This window comes from Capricornis sumatraensis, chromosome 4, assembly GCF_032405125.1.
Source record: "Capricornis sumatraensis isolate serow.1 chromosome 4, serow.2, whole genome shotgun sequence".
Lineage (NCBI taxonomy): Eukaryota > Metazoa > Chordata > Mammalia > Artiodactyla > Bovidae > Capricornis > Capricornis sumatraensis.
The window spans coordinates 110,550,160-110,575,063 of record NC_091072.1 but is presented as its reverse complement, the minus strand read 5'-3'; the positions used below and the strand labels follow the sequence as shown (position 1 = coordinate 110,575,063).

At 41.4% G+C, this 24,904-nt stretch overlaps 1 protein-coding gene across 1 annotated transcript in view; it reads left to right on the top strand.

Annotated features, from left to right (window-relative positions):
- The first annotated feature begins 234 nt into the window (after positions 1–234).
- The window catches only part of PAH (phenylalanine hydroxylase), an 84,477-nt gene continuing 59,807 nt past the window's right edge, over positions 235–24,904 (top strand). Inside the window, exons 1-3 of the mRNA XM_068969833.1 lie at positions 235–385; positions 7,667–7,771; positions 22,467–22,650. Of these exons, the coding sequence (XP_068825934.1) occupies positions 326–385; positions 7,667–7,771; positions 22,467–22,650 (349 nt within the window). The 5' untranslated portion in view covers positions 235–325. The remainder of the gene's footprint in view (positions 386–7,666; positions 7,772–22,466; positions 22,651–24,904) is intronic.

Genomic DNA, 24,904 nt, shown 5'->3' with positions numbered 1-24,904 from the left:
TGGTCCTGCCCTCCCTCACTGGCCTTCCAACATCCCAGGAGGGCAGCCAAGTTCGGCCTCTCCGCATCCGCCACAATCTCCCCGGCCGCTCCCCCTGCCGCTCCCCTCTGGGTGGCCCAGGTCCCGACCCAGAGCCTTGCAGCGTCAGGACAACGCCCATCGAGGGGCGTTCCTGCGGCGGGTACGAGGCAGGAGACATCTTGGAGGCGCTCCTCCCTAAAGCCAGGTTAAAAACCTCAGCACCACGTGTTGTTAGCGCTGTTTGCAAATCTCCCTGCGGCTGACGGGCGCATAACTGTAGAGAAGGCCCGCGCTACGAGCCAGCATGTCAGCTCTGGTCCTAGAGAGCGGAGCCTTGGGCAGGAAATTCAGCGACTTTGGACAGGTGAGCCTGGGGAGGCGGGGGTCGGGTCTTAGCTGCTCAGGGAGGGGAGTTTGCCCCCCTCCCAACTCCCATCAACTCACCAGGACATTGAGAGTTCATTTGAGGAGGACGGAAACGTTTAGGAAGTTGACAGATAACACATGTGCGCAACACGTTTCCCAAGGAGAGAACATCTATCTTGGGTGACTTTCAAGGAATGAGCTGCAGGAGTTGGGGATCGGCTTTCAGAGCTGCCACAGATGGACTCGCTGTGTGTCTTTACACAAGTCTCTGTCGCCTTCTTCTTCTGTACATTGGTCCTAAACAATCTGGAATGGGAGTAGGGGTCCATCCGGATTTACTCTTCTGTGATGTTTTACAAGTGTTCTCAGCCAGGAATCAAAATGGCAAAATTGTAAGAAATTGTATCCTTTTTTTCACCTTTGGGAGAAAATGCGTTATGAAGAGGTCCCAGACTTACTCCCACCTGGGGAAGGAGACAATTAAACACAGAGGAAAATACTCGAGAGTCAGCCTTGAACTTGGAATGTAAGAGAACCTTAATGTGGCAAGAATAATGACCAGGGTGCATTCTATTCTCTAGAAAGTGTTCCCTGTTCCTTGAGGTGAACAACTGCAAAGTACATTCTTTAATTGACTGGCCACATTCCTAGAATTTAGGGTTCAGACTTAAAGCCCACCCCTGGGAGAGGAAGGTTTAGAGAGTGCTCTGTAACACCTGTGTGCTGAAAGCAAGCTATTTAACTTCGCGGAGCCTCAGGTCTATTCATTTGAAAGGTTGGAATAAAAAAACCCATATCCTAGAGTTAGTATGAGAGTCAAGTGAAATAATATCTTTAAAGCTCTTAGCACACTTTCTGGAATATAGGAGAAGTGCCAGGGGTGTCTAGCTGGAAATGATTTGTTTGTTCAACAAAATGTGTCAGAATACTGGCAAGAGGAACACACACTGAGTCAAGCCCAGTGGCTGGTGGAGCTTCTCAGTGGAAATGTGATGGACCTGGGATCAGGTGATGTGGACTCTGTGTTTAGTTTGCTGATGCTGTGTATCATCAAGAAATTCCCTAACTGGGGAAGAGGCTCAGTTTGGGATCTGTAAAATGGGGGGCTGGGAGGTGGGGGAGGTGGATGGAAAATAGTCTCTGGGAGAGCTTCCCTGGTGACTCAGATGGCAAAGAATCTGCCTGCCATGTGAGAGAACCAGCTTTGATCCCAGGGTCAGGAAGATCCCCTGGAGAAGGGAATGGCTACCCATTCCAGTATTCTTGCCTGGAGAATTCTGTGGGCAGAGGAGCCTGGTGGATTGCAGTCCATGGGGTCGAAAAGAGTCGAACAGGACTGAGCTACTAACACCTTTGAGTCTCTAGGACTCCAGCTCTGACAGTCTACAAAAAGACACATTTATACCTTCCTGAAGCTCTAACTCAGATAAGCAGAACGCCCTAGGTGTAGTCCAGATAGAAAGTTGATCTACACATGCAAGCACAACAATCCTGCAAGAGACATCTGGCTCGTTCATTCACTCAACTCAACAAAGACTTATTGAGCACCTACTCTGAGCTAGGTACAGCTAGCTGGTATAAAGTCTGCCCTGGTGAAACTTAAATTCTTGTGGAGGAGACAAGACTATAACATTTAACCAAATGAACATATAATTTCATGTGGAGGATAAGTGCTGTGAAGAAAAATAGAATGGGGTGATGGATTAAAAGTTGAAGGAAACTCAGAAATCATAGCTCTAAATGGCACAGAGTCAGTGTTCAAACCCAGGTCTGACTCCAACACCCTGTGCACTCCTCCAACCACACTGCTTCCTCCTGCAGATAAGTTCTGCAATAGACAGGCTTTTCGTGAGTCCACAGCAGGATGTCTGCTCTTGTTTCCAGGTGTCTTACACTGTAGATGTGTGTTTGTATAATCACACATGTGAAAACACACCTCTGCCCATGACCCCCTCAAAGCACTAAGGTCGGCAGTGAGTACCCCTGGAATATCTTTGCTGTAGATTAATTGCTTGCAGTTATGAAAACTGCTCTTTTTCCAAATATATTAACAATATAATGTATTTGTTAGACAAAAGCAAAGAGAACTTATTTCTGTTAAGTGTATTTATCAGTTCAGTTCAGCCACTCAGTCATGTCCAACTCTTTGACATGTGCTACCATGGACTGTAGCACACCAGGCTTCCCTGTGTGCACACCAACTCAAACTCATGTCCATCGAGTTGGTGATGCCATCCAACCATCTCATCCTCTGTTGTCCCCTTCTCCTCTTGCCTTCAATCTTTCCCATCATCAGGGTCAGTTCTTCACATCAGGTGGCCAAAGTATTGGAGTTTCAGCTTCAGCATCAGTCCTTCCAATGAATATTCAGGACAGATTTCCTTTAGAATGGACTGGTTGAATCTCCTTGCAGTCCAAAGGACTCTCAAGAGTCTTCTCCAACACCATAGTTCAAAAGCATCAATTCTTCGGCATTCAGCAGAATATAGTCTTTATATTCCAACTCTTACATCCATACATGACTACTGGAAAAACCATAGCTTTGACTAGATGGACTTTTGTTGGCAAAGTAATGTCTCTGCTTTTTAATATACTGTCTAGGTTGATCATTGCTTTTCTTCCAAGGAACAAGCGTCTTTTAATTTCATGGCTTCAGTCACCATCTGTAGTTATTTTGGAGCCCAAAATAATAAAGTCTGTCACTGTTTCCATTGCTTCCCCATCTGTTTTCCATGAAGTGATGGGACCAGATGCCATGATCTTAATTTTCTAAATGTTGAGTTTTTAAGCCAACTTTTTCACTCTCCTCTTTCACTTTCATCAAGAGGCTCTTTTGTTCTTCTTCGCTTTTTGCTGTAAGGGTGGTGTCATCTGCCTATCTGAGGTTATTGATATTTCTCCCAGCAGTCTTGACTCCAGTTTGTGCTTCATCCAGCCGAGCGTTTCTCATGATGTACTCTGCATAGAAGTTAAATAAGCAGGGTGACAATATACAGCCTTGACATACTCCATTTCCTATTTGGAAACAGTCTGTTGTTCCATGTCCAGTTCTAACTGTTGCTTCCTGACCTGCATACACATTTCTCAGGAGGCAGGTCAGGTGGTCTGGTATTCCCATCTCTTGAAGAATTTTCCACAGTTTGTTGTGATCCACACAGTCAAAGGCTTTGGCATAGTCAATAAAGCAGAAGTTTTTTTCTGGAACTCTCTTGCTTTTTTGATGATCCAACGGGTATTGGCAATTTGATCTCTGGTTCCTCTGCCATTTGTAAATCCAGCTTGAACACCTGAAGTTCACGGTTCATGTAGTGTTGAAGGTTGACTTGGAGAATTTTGAGTACTACTTTGCTGGCATGTGAGATGGGGGCAGTTGTGCAATTCTCAGTGATCAAAATTCTTTTCTTCTTGGTTGCTAGTAAAGATTTTTTCCTCCCTGCTTTCTTTCTCCTTTTCTAGTTTTTAAACTAATTTTCTGTACCTTTATGCATCCTGAGTGTACATGTGTTTTTAAGTCAACTCACATATCTATTTGAAGCAAATAATTACAGATTATGAGCCAGTTTAAACACATTCTGGAAAAGGTTTGCCCAAGATCCCATGCTGGTCCACAGAACAGTATTGGAATCAGAATACACCCAAGATCACATCATTTCACAAAATTCCATGAGCTTCCTTTCAGTTCAGGTCCCTCAACCTTTGAAACGGGGAGCTGTTGTTCCAGTTGAGTCACTGGGATTTAGGTTAAGGATTTTGGAGTTATTGGACCTAGGTTCACTTACAGCCTCTGCCACTCATTAGCTGAGTGTCCTTGGACAAGCCACTTAATCTTGCTGAGTCTCTTTCTTCATTTCAAAATAATAAGGGTGGTATCATCTGCATTTTTGAGGTTATTGATATTTCTCCCAGTAATATATATATATATATGTATATATATATATATATGTGTGTATATATATATATATGTATATATATATATATGCTGGTATACATATGTACTACAGCTTTATCCATTCATCTGTCAGATGGACATATTGGTTGTTTCCAGGTCTTAGGTATTGTGAATAGTGCTGCTATGAATATTGAGGTGCATGTATTTTTTTGAAATATAGTTTTGTCCAGATATATGTCTAGGAGTGGGATTGCTGGATCATATGGCAATTCTATTTTTAGTTTTATGAAGTGCCTCCATACTGTTCTCCATAGTAGGAGCCTGAGTTCTTAAGCTGCCATGCACTGCCTGTGTGCTCTCCAGGCGAGTCACTTTCTTTGGCCCATAGTTTCCCTAAAATGAGATTGTGGACAAGCCTATCTCTGTGAGTCAGTTATTCTCAAGTCCCATGTGGGCATCAGGAGAGAAACAGAATACCTAGATTGAGGAGGGATTATTCACTTTGGCTGAGGAGTACAGAAGTTTTCTGAGAGAAGTACTACCCATGGGGCTTTTGAGGAAGGGTAATGGATTTGAAAAGGGACAAGGGTGGGATGCAGTGCATTTCCTGTGATAAGGTGTTGAAAGGGCAAGCTCGAAGTCAGTTTTCTGTGCAGGAGTTTCCTGAGGGTGAATCTCAGGAGATGAGGCACCAACAAGACTTTTGACAATTCGAAAGAGGTATTGTATATTGTTGGCTATGTTGTTGTTCAGTTGCCAAGTCATGTCTGACTCCTTGTGACCCCATGGACTGTAGCCCACCAGGCTCCTCTGTCTATGGGGATTCTCCAGGCAAGAACACTGGAGTGGGTTGCCATGCCCTCCTCTAGGGGATCTTCCCAACCTAGCCATCAAACCTAGGTCTCCCACATTGCAGGCAGATTCTTTACTGTCTGAGCCATCAGGAAAGCCCTAAATTCTGCTAGGAGCATCTAGTCACTGCCAATCACTGAGGGCTGGATTGTTGTCAGTGGGAACCAAAGAAAGACCTGACCCTGAGGGCCGTTTCTGGAGAAGGTCAGACTGGCCTGGGTGGAAGTGGGAAGGTGGTGGCTGGCAGAGTTCCATACATTCACATCTGAATCGCCCTAGTCGTAGATGACTCCTGTTGAAATGTTCTGTTTCCTGGAGGCCAACAGGAGAGGATAATGTTGCTAAGTGAACTAGAAATAGGAATTTTTTGTCATTTCAAGGAAGCTGGGAAGAACTGAGGGCTCGGTGTTCTCTCCTAGGAAGAAGACTGACATCAGAGACTGATTTGTGTGTCTCTGGCAGGATTAGAGACAGAAAGTAGAGTCCACAGGAAGTTGTGACTCATGGACAGAGTGCTGGCATCCAGCGACATGGGCTCCAGCTCTGGAGGAGTTATTCAAATTCTCTAAGCCTTTCCTCTTGTCATCAATAAAAATGGCACTTGGAGAAAACCTACTTTCTAGACTGTTATCAAAATTAAATGAGATAATCCAAATCAAGTGCTTATTATAATGCTTCAGACAGTATACTAACCAGGTGGTACTAGTGGTAAAGAACCTGCCTGCCAGTGCAGGAGACATGAGACACAGGTTGAATCTCTGGGTTGGGAAGATCCCCTGTAGAAGGGCATGGCAACCCACTCCAGTATTCTTGCCTGGAGAATCCCCTGGACAGAGGAGCCTGTTGTGCTACAGTCCATGGGTCACAAAGAGTCAGACATGACTTTATAGGGGCTTTTAATATATGGTAGATCAAAAAAATTTTTTTAGAAAGATAGTACTGTGGTCAATACAAAGATATTTAACAATTCAGTCTTGCTATTCATCTAAGGCTCCCTCTAATCACACTTACTGATAATTCTGGTTCTTCCCCCATACTGTTTCAGGTGAGTTTCTGGGAAAATCTGAATTCTCTGAATTAAAAGAATTTCATCCTAAGGGTCATCAGTGGCCACACAGGGCTTAAGATTGCAAGTCACCGAGAGCCTGCCCAGCACAGCCTTCTCACTGAGATAATGCAACATCCATTCCACTAATTTCATTAACTTCCTTACAAGAGAGTAATTGTTCTGCTGGAGTTTTTGTTCCCAGTTTTAGGTACATGATGTTTATTTGAAAGCACACATGGAACTTTGTGTATTATTGTAAAACCTAATTTAATCCTTAACTTTAACATTTTAAGATTTTGGCCATCCCTTTCTGGAGTGGCAGCCCTAGTCCCACCTTAATTTGCTGTCACATGGCTGGAGAAAATGTTAGATCCTAGACATTCTTTGCTGTTTGAAGACGTCCATCTTCCAGCGGGTGAATTGTGCGCTCTTATGTATTCTGTGGCTCCTTTTCAACAATTGGTATCTCAGATCCCAGCATCTGGGAACAAATTAATGCTCCTGTGAGATCTTTACTGAAGGCCAAGAAATCTTTTGTGGGTATTTTTAATATTTCATTTTGTATGCTTTTATTATTATATTTAAAATATTTTCTCTCTTTCTTTCATCACCTGAATACTGTTTTGATAGGGCTTGGCAGGATTATACATTAGCCTGACTTCACACATGAAGAAATTAAGAATGTTAAGCTGTTGGTCCAAAGTGCTCTGGTAGGTCAATGGAAGAGAGAGGATTCCAAACCAATGTTTTTGGAGCTAACAGCCTGTGTATGTTCTAATTTTAGTATTTTCTACCCTCTGTTTCTCAGTGTTTTCCTGGGACAATTATTGAACCATCATACCACCTTTAAGATCTTTTTCTACTTACCTTGCGTGTTGTGTATGTGTCTATTAAGTAAAAATTTGAGCTGCTGATGAATGGGGTATCCTCTTATTCATTTGTTTCTTTCAGAGCCCTGATTGTACCTCGCACTTGGTAAGTGTCACTGAAAGGCAATCTCTAGAGTGACTGGTGACATCAGTGAATAATTGTGTGTGTGTTAATTACTCAGTCGTGTCTGACTCTGTGAACCCATGGACTGTAACTGGCCAGGCTTCTCTGTCCATGGAATTCTCCAGGCAAGAATACTGGAGTGGGTAGTCATTCCCTTCTCCAGGGGACTCTTCTCAACCCAGGGGTTGAACCTGGATCTCCTGCATTGCAGGCAGATTGTTTACCATCTCAGCCACCAGGGAAGCCCCAGTGAATAATTAGAGTTTTCTAAAATTGAAATTTGATCTATGCACATCATTTAATGTTTTACTTTCCTTGATTTACTTATTTTCCCTTGCACATATACTTCTATATAGAATGTATGTAGCTCATTGGATTCCAAGGCTTAACTAGAAAAGAAAGTTCATGCTCGCTTCTTCCTTGGAGGTTTCACAGGACTGAATTGCTGAGCTGTGAAAAAAAAAAAAAATTTTACCCAAATGCATTTACTCCTATAGGAAACAAACTACATTGAAGGCAACTCTGATCAAAATGCTGTATCGCTGATCTTCTCACTCAAAGAAGAAGTTGGTGCACTGGCCAAAGTTTTACGTTTATTTGAGGTAAGTGCTCTGTTCATTTCTGCTGTAAATAATGACATAGCAGACTTCTGTGTTATCTTCTGGTTGGATGCAGTGAAAAGAACATAGGGTCTAGAACTGGAAGACTTGATTTTCAGCTTAGGCTCTTACATTACACAACTGTGTGATCTTAGATAAGGTTTTTATTGTCTGTGATCTAAGGTTTCTCCATTTCATAATTAGGATCATTCAGAATCATGGTGGTATACCCAGGAAGCCAACATTGGACTCCCTCTTCCTGTATCAAACTTTGCTTGAATTAATTGAGTTGGCCTTCATATTTACAAGTCATACCTCCTTCAGATTCAACCAAAATTTCTATCTGGGGTTGGTTGAATCCTCAAATGTGCAGCTCACTGGTAGAGAGGACTGATTGTATTCATTATACTAGTACTGCCATTTTATATAAGGGTCTTAAGCATCCAGGGGTTTTGGTACCCATGGGGTCCTGGAATCAGTCCTCCACGGATACAGAAGGATGACTGTACTATTCTCTCAGTGTTCCCAAAGCACTTTTTAACTGTGGACTACAGACTAACACTTTCACAGCACTTATTTACCTTGTGAAATGCATACATTTCTGATTGACCCCGAGGATTGTTTATTCAGGCAGGGAGCCTTGTGTGAATCATCTTTATATCCTCTATAGGCTCAGTTTCATATATATAAAGTGTTCAGTTAAGAATGAAATAATATATAGAATCTAGAAAAATGGTACAGATGAACCTATTTGCAGGGTAGGAATAGAGCCGCTGATGTAGAGAACAAGCATGGGACACACTGTGGGGAGGAGAGAGTGGGATGAATTGAGAGAGCAGCACTCACGTATATTCAATACCATGTGTGAAATAGATAGCTAGTGGAAAGCTGCTGCAGAGCACAGGGAGCTCAGCTCAGCACTCTGCGATGACCTAGAGGGGTGGAATGCGGTGGGGCGTGGTTGGTGGGAAGGAGGCTTACGAGGAAGGGGTATATGTATAGTTATAGCTGATCCACTTTGTTGTACAGCAGAAACCAACACAACATTGTAAAGCAATTGTACTCCAATATAAAGTCATAAATGAAAAAGAATGAAATTATATTTAAATATGAGCAAAGGAAAATAGACTTTCAAAAATGCTTTTGCCCTGGATTGTAAGAAGAAATATTTTAGAACCAAATGATTTTTTACCCCTAGTACTTTAGTTATACTCTACCTGGTAACTGAGTACATAAAGAGGTGAAGGGACAGATCTCCCAGGCAGAAGAATGCCAAATTTAAACAGATACTCTGGAGTCAAAGAAGGAAAAGAACGTGACTCTTCACTCCTTAGGTGTGGGCCATGCAGAGTGACTTGATGAAATGGCCCTTCACCTCTGTGATCTTTCCCTAAACCCATAACCCCATCTAACCATGAGGAAAACATCAGACAAATTCCAGTTAAGGAACAGTCTACAGAATACTTGACTAGTACTCTTCAAAACTGTCAAAGTCATCAACAACTACAAATGTCTGGGAAGTTGTTCTAGTCCAGAGGAGCCTCAGGGGGTATGACAACTAAGTATAATGTAGTGCCCTGAGTGGGACTGTAGAGTAGAAAGAGGACATGAGACACAAACTGAAGAAAGTCAAATGAAGTATGGTCTTTAGTCTGTGAAAGTGTATCAGCATCAGTTCATTAATTATAACACATGTTCTGTACTTATACATGACACTAATATTAGCGGAAATTGGCTGCAGAATATATGGGAATTCTCTCTACTAGCTTCTTACTTTTTTGTAAATCTAAAGTTGATCTAAAAAATAAAGTCTATTTTTATGAAATTAAACCTGGCTATCCAAAGTGAGGAAGAAAAGTATCTGCCTGAGTGAGAGCAAGAAATGAGTGTAGAAAAGAGAGACAGAGAGGTTTCTGAATGGCAAGCTGATCCTGAGAAAGAATGTATCTGGAAAATACAGGAATGTCACATTTTTGCCTTTGTATTATATGGTTCATAAGCATTTTCCTTGTGAGAGTCGGAACTTAAGATTAATATATTAAATAATAGTAAATTAACAGGATGTTTTCAACCCAATAAATAAGCCACAGGTAACTATTTACCAGGATGAAATGTACCCAAGAAACATGGACTGCACGTGGGATGGTTGAATGCCAAAGTGCACTGACCGTGACGGGTTGTTTAATGTGTGCCTTTGTTTACTCATCTGTAAACTGGAGCTAATGATCCGTACCTCCCTAGGTCCTGGAGATTTTATGTGCTACATGAAATGCATGATATGACTCTCAGTCCACAGAAGATTCTCACATAATGTCTGTTCCTTTACTGCTTCCACCTGTTATCTATGAAACCCATGAGAAATCTTTGAGACTGTGAAGAGGAGGAAGATATTAGAAGCCTAGAGATATTCAGGAGACTTGATTTAATTTTTTTCCCAAAAAAGTAAAAAAAAAAAAAAAAAGGATGAATGGCTTAGTATGTATTGTGAGTATTTACAGCAAATTGCAATGACCAAGAGTCAAGGCAGGACCATTTAAAAAAAAGGTAATAGCATAGGGTGTCAAAGAGCCAGACATGACCGAGCTAGTAATCACAGCACAGTAAGCACAGCTTAGTAGAACCAAGGGGTTATGGTGGCCACAGTGTATTCGTGTACTTCACATCTCTCATGATACCTTCAATGAGATGGAGAAGTAAGTGTTAGATACAAAACCTTTAAATTGTGTGCATGTGTGCTTAGTAGCTCAGTCATGTCTGACTCTTTGTGACCTCATGGACTATAGTGCCCCAGACTCCTCTGTCCATGGGATTCTCCAGGCAAGAATACTGGAATGGGTTGCCATGCCCTCCTCCAAGGGATTTTCCCCACCCAGGGATCAAACTTGTGTCTCCTGCGTCTCCTGAATTGCAGACAGATTCTTCATTGCTGAGCCCATGGGGAAGCCATTTATATTGTGGAGATGATGCTAAACTTCTGGATCATATAAAATGAAATCATTTTCTTTCAGAAAAAAAGAAAAGAAAGAGAATAAGGATGAATCTAAACTACACTTTAGGGCAGTATTTCCTAAATAATAGTCTATCAAATGCCACATATTATTAGGTGTTTTATTAGATGAGAGTTCCAAGGGTAAATAGGGTTGGAAAATTCTGCATCTAGATTTTGGAGACCCCTCATGCTTGTGAAAATATTAAAGACTTTGGAAAGCCCTGCAGAGTGGAAACTTATTCAGTGTTACCTTACTCAGCATTTCCCAAATGTTTTTGACCGTGGAACCTTGTTCAAGAAAGACATATTACCATTTTGCAGGCACTAGTATCCCATTGAGCTTATGCTATTATAGAGTTAGGAGCTCCAGACTCTCAGTTATGAGTGAGATTTGGGACCCTGAGGAATAGAACAGCATTGGGATTAAGACTATGTTGTCTGGAACCAAACTGTTTGGGTTGAAAAGCCAGTTGTGCCACCTGTGAACTGGGTGACCTTAGGAAAGTCATTTATCCTTTCGGTGACTTAGTTTCCTCATGTTTAAACTGAAGGTAATGAGATTTTTTTGAAGGGCTGTTGTGAAAATTAAATGAATTAACACAGGCAAAGTACTTAATGATAGTATCTGTCACACAGTAAGAGCTCAATGAATGTTTGCTCTCATTATTTCTATCCAGTATCGATTTGGAGAGTCATGGAGCATCAGAGACTTACATTCTTAGCTCTGTGATAGATAGCTAAAGGATTAAGATTAAGGTTAATTGACTTGAAAAGGGATTATGGGGTGAGGAAACAATAGTTTCATTCAAATATTTGAAGTGCCATCATGGAAAAAGAATGGGGCTTCCCTGGTGATTCAGATGGTAAAGAGTCTGCTTGTAATGTGGGACACCTGGGTTTGATCCCTGGGTGGGGAAGATCCCCTGGAGAAGGGAATGGCTACCCACTCTAGTATTCTTGCCTGGGGAATTCCATGGACAGTGGAGCCTGGCGGGCTACAGTTCATGAGGTCAAAAAGAGTCAGACAGAAGAATAGTGCTTATTTTTTTGTTACTTCACAGGCAAAAGGACAAAGCATGAAATTACAGGGAGCATATTTCAAATCACTTAAAGGCATCCTCTCTACTGTAGAAGAGAACTGGAAGGCACTGATTTCAAGCATTATTACTATCAAAATAGCTAGTAAAAGGCAGGGCAGAATCAATGCAAAAATTATGGTATAAATAATCTTACCTTTCCTTAATAAGGACAAAGGAAAAATCCATTCTAGTGCCTCCAAAATTGGCAATGGAGGAGAAATGTTATATGGCGGAATCACCTGCACCTGTGAGTACCTTGCTAAGTACTCTTGCAGTCACCTCCATCCTTAATGAGCACGGCTGTCTTTTCCATAGCTGATTAACACCAAAGTCATCATCCCACTAAGTGGTGATACTGCCTGTCAGTGGGCTCATGGTCTATTAGACCTCAGCTAGTAACAACATCAGAATGCAATGCAAACTTGGAGAGGTGGGATGGGTGGCGGTGGGAGGGAGGCTCAAGAGGGAGGGGATATATCTATATATCTATGTCTATAAATATTGGACTTCCCTGCTGGTTCAAATGGTAAAGCGTCTGTCTACAATGTGAGAGACCTGGGTTCAATCCATATACTAACAGCTGATTCGTATTATATAGCAAAAGCTAATACAACATTGTAAAGCAATTATCCTCCAATTTAAAAAATAATAATACAAAATAAATAAAGATTCATTAACTTAAAAAAAGACGAATAGGCTTGATATTTGCATTGGAGATACAGAGGTATGGTGTTTACATGCCTTGGTTGTGTGGAGATGGGGGCAGTGAGGCAGATGGTTTTGTGAATTGAGGCCAAACAATTAGGAACATACTCAAACCTCTGTCTGCTAACCCCTCAAAATCCCTCTGTCCTCAGTACATTGATCTTTCAGTTCCCTGCATTTTCCAAAGTTCTCTTTATTTTTAGCTTCTACTCGCTCATGTCCTGCACCTACTTAGAAAAATAGTCTCCTGAGAGTCTTTATTGCAAGTGGTTTAGTAATGGGCTATAAAATTAGAATCAAACTCCTGGGGGAAGTTGCAGAGAAGAGGTCTCCCTTCCTGCACCAGAACTCCACTAATCATTTTACCTCGAATTCCCTAAAGACGGGAATAAGCCATCAGGCGCATATACAGAGCTCTGAATACATGATGAGTGTGGTCAGTTATCATCATTTAACTGACGGAGACACACACGTTCAGACTAAGCAAGCTGCCCAGGGTTAGACACTTAGAGCTAAAAAATGCTTCCAAGTTCACCCTCCATTTTCACAGTAGATTTGAAAACAAATCTGTATATATGTTTATAGTCTAAATGTTTACAAGTACAGTCTGTATTTGTCACAGTCACTTTCTGTGTTCCCTCTCTGCCCAGATGACCCACATCCCACCCTCATAAGATGCTCAACGAGCTCATACTGTCTCATTCATGCATTCCATTAACCTTCTGTGAGTATCAGCTGTTATCAGACCGTATATAGGTGCTGAGGAGACCAGGATGAGTGAAGCAGTCATTCACTGCATCTGCAGAATGTGGAGAAGCTCAGGCTTCCATGAGCATTCTTAATCCAGGCTGGGGGAAAATTTTGTTAAGAAGTTTCTTGCAGACATAATGTTTTATGCTGAAACCTAAAGGACTGACTAGTGAGGAAAATGGGGGAGTAAATTCCAGAATGAAGAGACAAATGACTTGAGGGGAGAGAATAAACACATGGGCAGGTCACGGAATCCTTGAATCCTTTACCATCCACCAACCTCAGTGTTCCTGGGAACAGAGGCAGGGTTGCAGAGGAGATGTTTGGCAGATAATAAGATGTTTACTACTCTCAAGTTTGGACTTTAGGTCCTGCCTGTGACTCCTGGGTCTGGTAAGCAGGACAGCATCAAGGCTGAATCACGAGGGTTCCTTGTATCCTTTTGGCCTTGATCCAGAGCAGTTGTGGCAGTAACATGTTTACAGGGAACATTCCATCTTTAATCAAAATAAGAAGAGCATTGTGTTTCACTGGGGAAAAGTTCTTACAACCCAGATGACTTTTTCATCTTATTTAAACCCCAAATATAGATAATGATATAAAGAATGCCCATGTAACTCACTTCCTGTTTAAGCAGTAAATCATTACAGGAATGACTTAAACCCCTGGGTACCCCTTCCCCATGTACCTCCGTCCTCAGAAGTAGCTATTAATCTGAATTTGATACATATTATTCCCATGCATCTTTTTAGGCTTTGTTATATAAAGATATCCATTAGGATATATGGCATGGTCTTGCAAGTTTTGCTTTTTTGAAGTAAAGTTGATTTACAATGCTGTGTTAATTTCTGGTATCCAGCAAAGCAATTCATTTGTATATGAACATATATACTTTACGTATATAGACTTCATATTCTTTTCCGTTATGGTTTATCATAAGATATTATATATAACTCCTTGTGCTATACAGGACCTTGTTGTTTATCCTGTAAGCTTTTAATCTTTATAAGATTGGAATCATATTGTAATAGTCCGTCTGCAGTTTTCTTTTTGGGGAGAAGATGGGGGACATTGTTTTTGAGATTTGTGCATCTATTTTTGCTCGTTCAGTTTTTTTTCCCTCCCTGTTTTCCATTGTGTGACTATACTTTGTTTCTTATTGATGGACCTTTAGCTTGCTTCTATTGTGTGTCCATGCAGATGGTTCTGCCTCAAACATTTTGTGTAGGTTTGATGATCCAGTTATTGAATAGAGGAACCTCAAATGGAAAACTGGCACTGTTTTCAGCTGTTCACCTGTTCAAAACCAGGCATATTTGAGAAATAATAGCATGGAGCTGACTTTCTGAACTTTCGTCATAAAGTTCAGTCCCACGTTGTGAAAATGTAGACAGAGTGCTATGGTCCATTGATGGCACATGGGTTGTGATTGCTCATGGATAGCTTGGACTGAAACAGACCACTGGGCCATTTTGATTTTATCTCTTTGGTGCCAAAAAAAGAGGGGTAGAAAGAGGAACCTGGGATAGGACAGCTCTTTCCTGTAAAGCCTTGAAAAGAGCCTGGATTAAGCTGCTAGCCTGGTTCTTCCCCAGGAAAGGGGTTCCCTCTGAATTGGACACAGTTCCAACCACATGGAGGGGAAGATGGGGAAGAAATCACCCAACAAAGAGGGACAAGACCAAGGGAGGGGAAGACCAGGAGCTGATAACAGAGACACTCCCAGGGGAGGCGAGAGTGGGACCCTAAAAGATGGTTCAGGGGGTGAATCCTGAAAGTTAGTGTGAACCTTCCCGAGAATGCACCTCTAGCGTGGAGTGGGGAGAATCTTGAGCTCCCTCTGGACTTTAATTGTGCTGCTCCTGCTTTCCTGAATGTTTTTGGTTTCCTATTTAGCCCAGTGGGTTTAATTTTTAGACTCCTAGTCAACTGGGGCTGTTACTGGACCTCTCACAAGAGGAGATGAGTAAAATACACAAGAAGCCCTGCCTGTGCCTCTGTGAGACTTCTCTATTTTTGTAACTGTTATTTCTCACCCCAGATGTTGTGGCCATCCCCAGACAGTTTCTGCCTTTGTCCCATTGCAGTCTTTCTTTCTTTCTTTCTTTCTTTTTTTTGGTGCCCCAAGGTTTGTGGGATATCAGTTCTCCAACCAGGGATCGAACCTATGCCCTCTGCAGTGGAAGTGCAGAGTCCTAACCACTGGATCGCCAGGAAGTCCCCAGTCTATTCTTAAAATACCTGCCAGAGTGCTTCATTGCAAACATGAGTCAAAATCTCTCTCTCCCTCTGCCCTGCTACCTCTCATAGCTTATTTTATTGGAGTATAGTTGATTTACAATGTTGTGTTAGTTTCAGGTGTACAGCAAAGGGTTTAAGTTACACATATACATATATTCATTCTTTTTTCAGATGAAAGTGAAAGTCTCGATCGTGTCTGACTCTTTGCGACTCCATTGTCTAGGCCAGAATACTGGAGTGGGTAGCCTTTCCCTTCTCCAGGGGATCTTCTCAATCCAGGGATCAAACCCAGGTCTCCCACATTGCAGGAAGATTCTTTAGCAGCTGAGCCACAAGGGAAGCCCAAGAATGTTGGAGTGGGTGGCCTATCCCTTCTCCAGTGGATCTTCCTGACCCAGGAATTGAACCAGGGTCTCCTGCATTGCAGGCAGATTCTTTACTAACTGAGCTAGCAGGGAAGCCTTTTTCAGATACTTTACCTTTATAGGTTATTACAGAATATTGAGTAGAGTTCCCTTTGCTTACGGTAGGTCCTTGTTGTTTATCTATTTTATACATAGCTTCTTTATATCACTCCAAGGGAAAACCAAAGTTAAGATAATGGCCGATAGGTTATTTTTGGCAGCTTCTCTGCCTCGTGTCCCATTGGCCCTGCCCCCTGCTCATTCTGGCCTCACTGATGGTCTTCGGTCAGATTGTGAAATGGCTGACCCCAGGACCCTTCCACTTGCTGTTCCCTTATGACTTGCTTCCTCACTGATTTTAGGTCTAGGCTTACATGTCACCTGTTTATTGTTTGACGATTTCATGACCCCATCGTTTAAAATGGCACCTTGATTGAACCTCTGGAATAGTCTGCCCCTCTTCCCTGCTTATTTTTGTATGTTCCATCTGAAGACTGTACATTTTGCTTATTTATCATAGTTATTATTTGTGTCTTCCTTCCCGAATGTAAGCTCCAGGAGGGCAGGGGTTTTTCCTGCTTTGTCTGCTCTTATAGCCCAGTGCTTAGGGCAGTGTTTGGCACCAGGAAGGTGTTAGATTGAATGAGTTATGAAAGGCTCCTGTCTGTTTACCTGAGCCCAATGACGTGGACCATCAGCTGTGACTGTCTTTGATGTTGCCTCCCACCCCAGAAAGCTCTGAAACAGACAAGGACATAACTTCATTTGAGCTTATGCCAAGGCAACAGCATGTAGGGAGTCTAAGAATTCAAGAAGCTCTCCTTTTCCAGTCTAGTCTCATCTGAAAATATGCTCTCCTTTTGGAAACATACTTTCAGGGGAAAATCTAAGAAAAGCTTAAAGTACAGCAAATATTAAAGGGGAAGTGACTCATCAACTTAATGTGTTTCAGTTTCCAGGAGAATATATATCTGTGCCAGGTTGAGAAAGTTAGGGCATACTGACTTCTTACTGAGTAACTGTGATTGAAGCCACAGTGGGGCTAGGTGCTTTCTCTCTTGTTAATGCTCATTAAGCTGCCAGATAATATGATTTTTATATTAAACATGGAAAATAAAAGTTCATAATGGCTAACTAATGTATCCAACGGTAGTAAGTACAGAACAGAATTTGAACCCAGATTAGTCCCAAAGCCCACACTTTTTGCGTAATCATTCTTCTTTCCTTGAGGAATGAAATGGAAGAGGAGAGGAAGGAGCTTGAGTTTAAGAAAAGGTCCAGAAGCACGAATCCATTTTTCACAGTTCATTGTATTCATTCTGTGTTTCATCTACTTGTGGCGAATGCCCCTTTAGGAAGATTTTCCTCATGGATGGGAGCGCAAAAGGGTTTCTGGTCAATCCTTGTTAAAACAGACCATTCATTTCACTTTGCTCTTTTCTGGTCCCCACACTCTGTTCAAGAGTCCTGAGTCATCAGGTTCTTACTCTGCCTTCTTGTATGCAGAAATTATCTACTGGGCAAATTGTGAAATTGTCTTTTTAGTGTTGAACTCTAACTTTTCCTGCCTCTGCCAAAATGTCCATGAAGATGTGATGAGTGTGCATGGGTCAATTTTTAACTTGCATAGAGTCCTCATTTGAAAATACAAATTTAGGGACTTCCCTGGCTCTCCGGTGGTTAAGACTCTGTGCTTCCACTGCAGGGGATATAGATTCAATCCCTGTTGGGGAACTATGATTCCACATGTCACGTGGCATGGCCAAATAAATAAATAATAATAAAAATTTATTTCTTTTGGTGTATGGCAAAACCAATACAATATTGTAAAGTAATCTCCAATTAAAATAAATACATTTATATTTTAAGAAAAAAAGATAACTATGATCATATTTAGATTTGGAGATATATTTCTAAAGTATTTCTTAGCAACCAAAATTATTGGTATCTAAGGATCCACACTATTAAACCAGAGAAACACCACTAAGGAAATTGCATGCTAAGCTAGAGAGTTAATTTATTCAAATGGGAAAGAAATCATCTGAAGAATTTAGCTGGGTGATCTTAGCCAGAAATTTCACTCACATTAAAAAGATATGTGAATGAAACTGGAGCCTATTATACAGAGTGAAGTAAGCCAGAAAGAAAAACACTAATACAGTATACTAATGCATATATATGGAATTTAGAAAGATGGTAATGATAACCCTGTATGCGAGACAGCAAAAGAGACACAAATGTATAGAACAGTCTTCTGGACTCTGTGGGAGAGGGTAAGGGTGGGATGATTTGGGAGAATAGCATTGAAACATGTATATTATCATATGTGAAATGAATCGCCAGTCCAGGTTCAATGCATGAGACAGGATGCTTGGGGCTGGTGCACTGGGATGACCCAGAGGGATGGTATGGGGAGGGAGTTGGGAGGGGGGTTCAGGATTGGGAACACGTGTACACCCACGGCAGATTCATGTCAATGTATGGCAAAACCAATACAATATTGTAAAGTAATTAGCCTCCAGTCAAAATAAATAAATTTATATTAAAAAGATATATTTTAATTTTTGTTGCATGGGTATTAGTATGAAACTTTTGGCAAATAAATGGAAGTTACACATAATCTTGTCATAACATCATGATACCTTTCATTCTAGCCTTTTTTCCTTGTGTTGGACAGAGGTTTTAAAACATATTTTAATTATCTATCACATACCTATATCCATCATAAGTAGTTTCCCAAAGGTCTGTCATTTAAAAGAGAAAGTTAAATTTTAGTAATAAATATTGTTTTTCGAAAAGTTGAACTGTGATCAAAAAGAAAATAGAGACAAAAAACACCCTGAGGCCCATCACTGGAGTTGTTCAGTTGTTAAGTCACGTCCGACTCTTTGTGACCTCATGGGCTGCAACATGTGAGACTTCCCTTTCTTCACTGTCTCCTGGAATTTGCTAAAAACTCATCACTGGAGATCATCACTGTGGGAGTGCCTACTGGCACTTTGTTTTACGCATGTTGTTAGTTTCTTTTTAATGGTTGCAGGATCTCCCGTGAATGATTGTACACTACAGTCCATCTAATATTCCACTATTATGTGGTCGACTTACAAATTTTGGTAAAAAGTCCTCCCAAAAGTTAGGTCTCTAGAGTTATAAAAACTGAGTCATGGGGCATACATTGTTTTTATTTTTTTAAATTGGAGCAAAATTGCTTTGCAGCGTGTTTGTTTCTGCTGTACAATGAAGTGAATCAGCTGAAAGTATATGTATATTCCCTTCCTCTTGAGGCTCCCACTCTCCTTCCCTTCCTTCCATCCCACCCCTCTCGGTCATCACAGAGCACTTGAGCTGAGCTCTTTGTGCTATATAGCAGCTTTCTACCAGCTATCTGTTTTACTCATGGTAGTGTACATACAGTATACATTGTCTTCTGGCTATTTCCAAGGTCAGAGGCTTCTCCCTGGGAAGTGGTGTTGTTAGGAGGGGTGGGATAGAAGTGGCGAAACTCAATCAGCGTAGTTTCTGCCCTCTAGACTTTAAAAATTTTTTGTCGCTCTACACCCCTTCCCACCTCCTATACCACCCGCCCTCCCTTGCTGTCCCACAAATAAACATGCCCAAGGTGCATCCGCTCCTATTTCTTGGCTTCGCTGTTTTTCCTCTGCTCTTAACAAGGCAGGAATTGGTTAAAGTTTAAAGTTACTTTAAACTTTATCTAAAGTTTCAGCTTAGGTCAATAGGTGGAGCTTAACCATTTGCTTTCATCCAGAGCCAAGAAGGATGACATTGCTCTTTGCTTTCATTAGGAAGTCACCTCTGTTTGCAAAGAAGGCTTAAGAGCAACTGCTATCTGTCTGGTCTTCCTTCCTCCACGTGATCTTCTCTCTCTCTGGTCAGGAGTCCCCACACTGGGTTACCTGGTCAGGGGTGTGTTCTTCTGCAGTTGGTGCCCATATACAATGGCTGCATCGTGTACCCCTGAGAACTATGGGGAAGAAGGAGCAGGAAGCAGTGCCTGTGTAGGATTGCTTCTTATCATGTTTACTCCCATAGTGTTTTCACCTTGAGGGACTTGGCATAATAGTAATAAGAATGATGAGACCTGGTATCTGTGGGAGGCCCATCATATCCCTGGCAGGACAGGTTGTGTGGTTAAAAGGCCAATGTCTCAGGTTAGAGAAAATGAGCTTCTCTCTCTAGCCACCTTTTTTTTTTTTTTTTTTTTAAATAGGTGTGTAATTGCTTTGGGCTTCCCAAGTGGCTTCCCTGGTGGCTCAGATGGTAAGAATCTTGCCTACAATGCAAGAGACCCAGGTTCCATCCCTGGATTGGGAAGATCTCCTGGAGGAGGAAATTGCAACCCAATCGAGTATTCTTACATGGAGAATCTCATGGACAGAGGAGCCTGGCGGGCTATAGTCCATGGGGCTGCAAAAGAGTTGGACATGACTTAGCGACTGCTGCTGCTGCTGCTAAGTCGCTTCAGTTGTGTCTGATTCTGTGAGACCCCATAGACGGAAGCCCACCAGGCACCCCCGTCCCTGGGATTCTCCAGGCAAGAACATTGGAGTGGGTTGCCGTTTCCTTCTCCAACGCATGAAAGTTAAAAGTGAAAGTGAAGTTGCTCAGTAGTGCCAAACTCTTCGCGACCCCATGGACTGCAGCCTACCAGGCTCCTCTGTCCGTGGGATTTTCCAGGCAAGAGTACTGGAGTGGGTTGCCATTGCCTTCTCTGACTTAGCAACTAAACAACACTAATTGCTTTACAATGTTGTATTAGTTTCTGCTGTACAATGCAGTGACGCAGCTATATGTATACATATATCCCCTACCTTTTGGACCTCTCTGTTACCCGGCATCCCCCATCCCAGCCACCTAGGTCATCAGAGAACACCGAGCTGAGCTTTCTGTGTTACACAGCAGCTTCCTCTCTGGCCCCTTTTAGCAAAGCATCTTTGTCTCTGATTTCGTTTTTCACGTCTTCCTTAACCTCTACAAAGGATTCTTGAGAAGGTCACAGAAAATAATTTGAAACTGTAAAGTGATATTATTTGAATATCATTACTGTATTTAAGTATCATTACTGTAATTATCCATGTGCTCTTCAACCATATGCCACTAACCATCAAGGAAAAAGATATACTTCTTGAACTCTAACGTTGATGAATTTCATTTCTTTGCAATTATAGAATTATTCAAGTTAAGCATTTCTTTTCCTGGGTACATGTTGTCCATTTTATGTTTGAAGAAACCCTCTTTTAAAGAAAAATTAATAAAGAGGATACTCCTTGATTTTCTTCACAAAAAACAGTACTGTCAATGATATCAGAGTTTTGAATAAGTAATAATGAAAACCACACATTGAAATTTGAGGGCCAGTTTAAGTAAGTGACTCTTTTTACTGATGGACTCCATAAGGGCTAAAGTATCACCAGCTAGAGACATTGAAGTTGAGAAGCTGTATGAAGTGATTATTATTTTGTGGCATTCAATGCACATGAGTCTTCCCTTCTCAATGAGACTTCACGTGTCCATTCTATTAAATACTGAAAACTGCCCCATTGCACTCCAAGACTGCCTGTTCCCTTCACCCTGCTCTGCTTTGTATTTTTCCCTAGCCTTTATCATTCTAATACATAAATCAGTTATCTTTTTTGTTTGTTGTTTGTATCTTCAAAACTTGAATGGAAACTCTATCAAAGGAAAATACCTTTGTTTTGTTCACTACTGTATCCCAGCCACCTAGAAAGTGACCAGTACCTGGAAGGTGCTACATATACATTTGTGGCATAACTGGAATGAAAAGTAATTATATAAAAATATGAGTGGTATTTATACTGGATAATTTTAACTGAGCATGTATTAGGTACCTGGCAGTCTGTGTGTATCATCTCATTCAGTGTTTCCTACAAATTTATGAACCAGGTACCATGAATACCTGGAGAAGGGCATGGCAACCCACTCCAGTATTCTTGCCTGGAGAATCCCATGGACAGAGGAGCCTGGCAGGCTGCAGTCCATGGGGTGGCAAAGAGTCGGGCAGGACCGAGTGATTCAGCACCACAAATACCCACAAAATTACAGACGGAGAAACTGACGGTTAGAAATATAAAAGTACATTTTCTAAGGTCTCATAGCTGATATAGTTAAGAACTTTGATTTAAACCCAATAAGCCTGACTCTTGTGGACTCTATCCAAGCAGAACAGCGTTGCTTCTGTGTACCAAACTGAAATCTTATGTTTGCAATTCTAGGCCTTGAGCAGATTTCCATGTGATTAAATTCTGTGACATTTGAACTATTTCCCCAGCATTTGATTTGTTATTTGGTTTTGCAGAAGAAAAAGTAAACAATTTTGCCGTGTTAAAGGCTTTCTTCTACTCATATTGGACAAAAAAAAGGAAGAAAGAAAAAAAAAGAACTCTTCTCCTCACTTCTCCACATTTCATTGTGTTTGCTCTGATTTTGCACATTTGGTCTGTGTCAATTCCAGTTACTGTCCCCTTCATACTCCCTTAACTTCTCTTTTCTAGGAGAATGATATAAACCTGACCCACATTGAATCAAGACCTTCACGTTTAAGGAAAGACGAGTATGAATTTTTCACCAATCTGGATCAACGCAGCGTGCCTGCCCTGGCAAACATCATCAAGATCTTGAGACATGACATTGGTGCCACCGTGCACGAGCTTTCCCGGGAGAAGAAGAAAGACACAGGTGAGAGACAGGAATTTCACAAGGTAAACAACTCTATATTCTCATCATAAAATGACGGCAAAGAAGGACTTACCTGGGAGCCCAGTGGTTAGGACATTGCTTTCCAATGTAGGAGGTACCAGTTCCATTCTTGGTTGGGAAGCGGGGATCTCACATGCCTTGTGGCCAAGAAACCAAAACATAAAACAGAAACAATATTGAAACAAATTCAATAAAGATTTTAAAAATTGTGCTGGTGCTAGGTTGCTTCAGTTGTTTCTGACTCTGTGCGACCACATCAAGAAATCTTTAAAAAAAAATAATTTCAAAGGTAATCTCTACCATGAAAGACCAGGATTTGGTAAGAGGATGTAGTTTAGGAGTGCAGAATAGTGGCTGTCATAGTTAGACATTTAATAGCTGTTCCTTTTCCCCGTCCTCAAGATAGCTGTTTCTTATATTAGTTGTCTTTAGTTGCCTCCTACTGCAATTTTTATACATTTTCCACTGGTGGATTTTTATGCTCTCAAAATTTCCCGGTCTCTAGAGGTAGGATGATTAGAGTGTCCAGGGTGCTTTCTGTTTAAATATAATGTCAGGACAAATTCTTTAGTAATCTCTGTTGCGTCTCATGGTCTCTCCCCGTGTGCTTCTCGTGAGCTGGAGCTCTTTGGTTCCTTGTTCTTAGGACTTTCATTGTCTCTTCCACTAGATTACAAGCTCCTTGTAGGCAGGGAGAGTCTCTTACCTACATTAATATCCTTAGAGATACATAGCTCTCAGCAATTATTTGTGCATGAATGACTAAACAGAGCAATTGTCAAGACTTGCTCTGCCCACTTGTTTACTTACTGAAATTGCTACCGAATCCAAACTGGTTCTGCTCTGTCACACGATGGACTGGTAAATCAGGAGACAAGTTGTTGGGGACAAGGAATAGTGACTTGATTCAGAAAGCCAGCAGACTGAGAAGATGGCAGACTGATGTCTCAAAGAACCATCTTACCCCAGTCAGCATTTGGGCTATTTTACTAAACATAGCCCGAATTATATTTTTATGTTAAAAAGAGAAGTTAGTTATCTATTGCAAACTTCTTGGTGCAGGAATCCTTTGTTCTTACAGTGTCCCTGTAGGTCAGGTCATGATGTTCCTGTGAATCTGCAACAAAACAAATGCTATTTTCTGTTTTGCAACTTTTTACCCACATATGTATAAAGGCCAGAGCCCTGAGAATGGGCTATCCTGTATATTTTAAGTTCTAGGCAACATTCTTTTACAAAAGGTGGAGAGCCAGTGTGACTCACCACTGGCAGCAGAGCACAAAGGTTAAAATAAAAGAAACATCTAATATGGAGTCATATTTGTTCTTCCTTATTACAAAATATTGCCCTGGAGAGGAGTTAGGGCAATAGAGTGTAGGGATTTCATGGGCTTGGCCTTGGAGAGGCTTCAGTTCACGCCCTACTTTTTCCACTTATTGGCTTTGAGACCCTTGACAAGTCTCTTTAACAGCCCTGACCTCTATTTTTCACAGGACTTCTGTGAGGATTAAATGAGATTTTGCATAGTCAGTGCTTAAAGCAGTGCCCAGCTGGATAAATGATAGTATGTGGTGGTTGTTGAACTGATGAGCCATGCTAATAGGTGACTATTAACTAAAGACCAGAGTTTCCATTAGGGATAATGCTTTGCATTGTATAGTTCTGTTGATTTTGACAAATGCATAATGTCAGGTGTTTGCTATTTCATGTCATACAGAATGGTTTCAGTGCTCTCAAAATGCGCTGTGCTCCACCTGCTCATCCCTCCCTCCTTCCCCTTTCTCCCTGGTAACCACCTATCTTTTTACTGTCTCCATGATTTTGACTTTTCCGGAATGTTATGCTGTATGGATATGGAACCACAGACTATATATTCTTTTTAAAAATATTTATTTATTTGGCCTTGTTGGGTCTTTATTAGGTCTTAGTTACGTTATGTGGGATCTTTTGTTGCAGACTCTCTAGTTATGGCATGAGGCCTTAGTTACTCTGAAACATGTGGGATCTTAGTTCCCCAACCAGGAATTGAACCTGTGTCCTGTGCATTGCAAGGCAGAATCTTAACCACTGGTTCACCAGGGATGTCCCTATATCCTTTTAGACTGTTTTGTTTGTTTGTTTGTTTCATTTGGCAGGTTTCCTTCATGCCTTTTTGTGACTTGATGGCTCATTTTTTGGTAATCATTGAATAGATGTATTGCATCTCGTTTATCCATTTTGCTCAATCTATTGA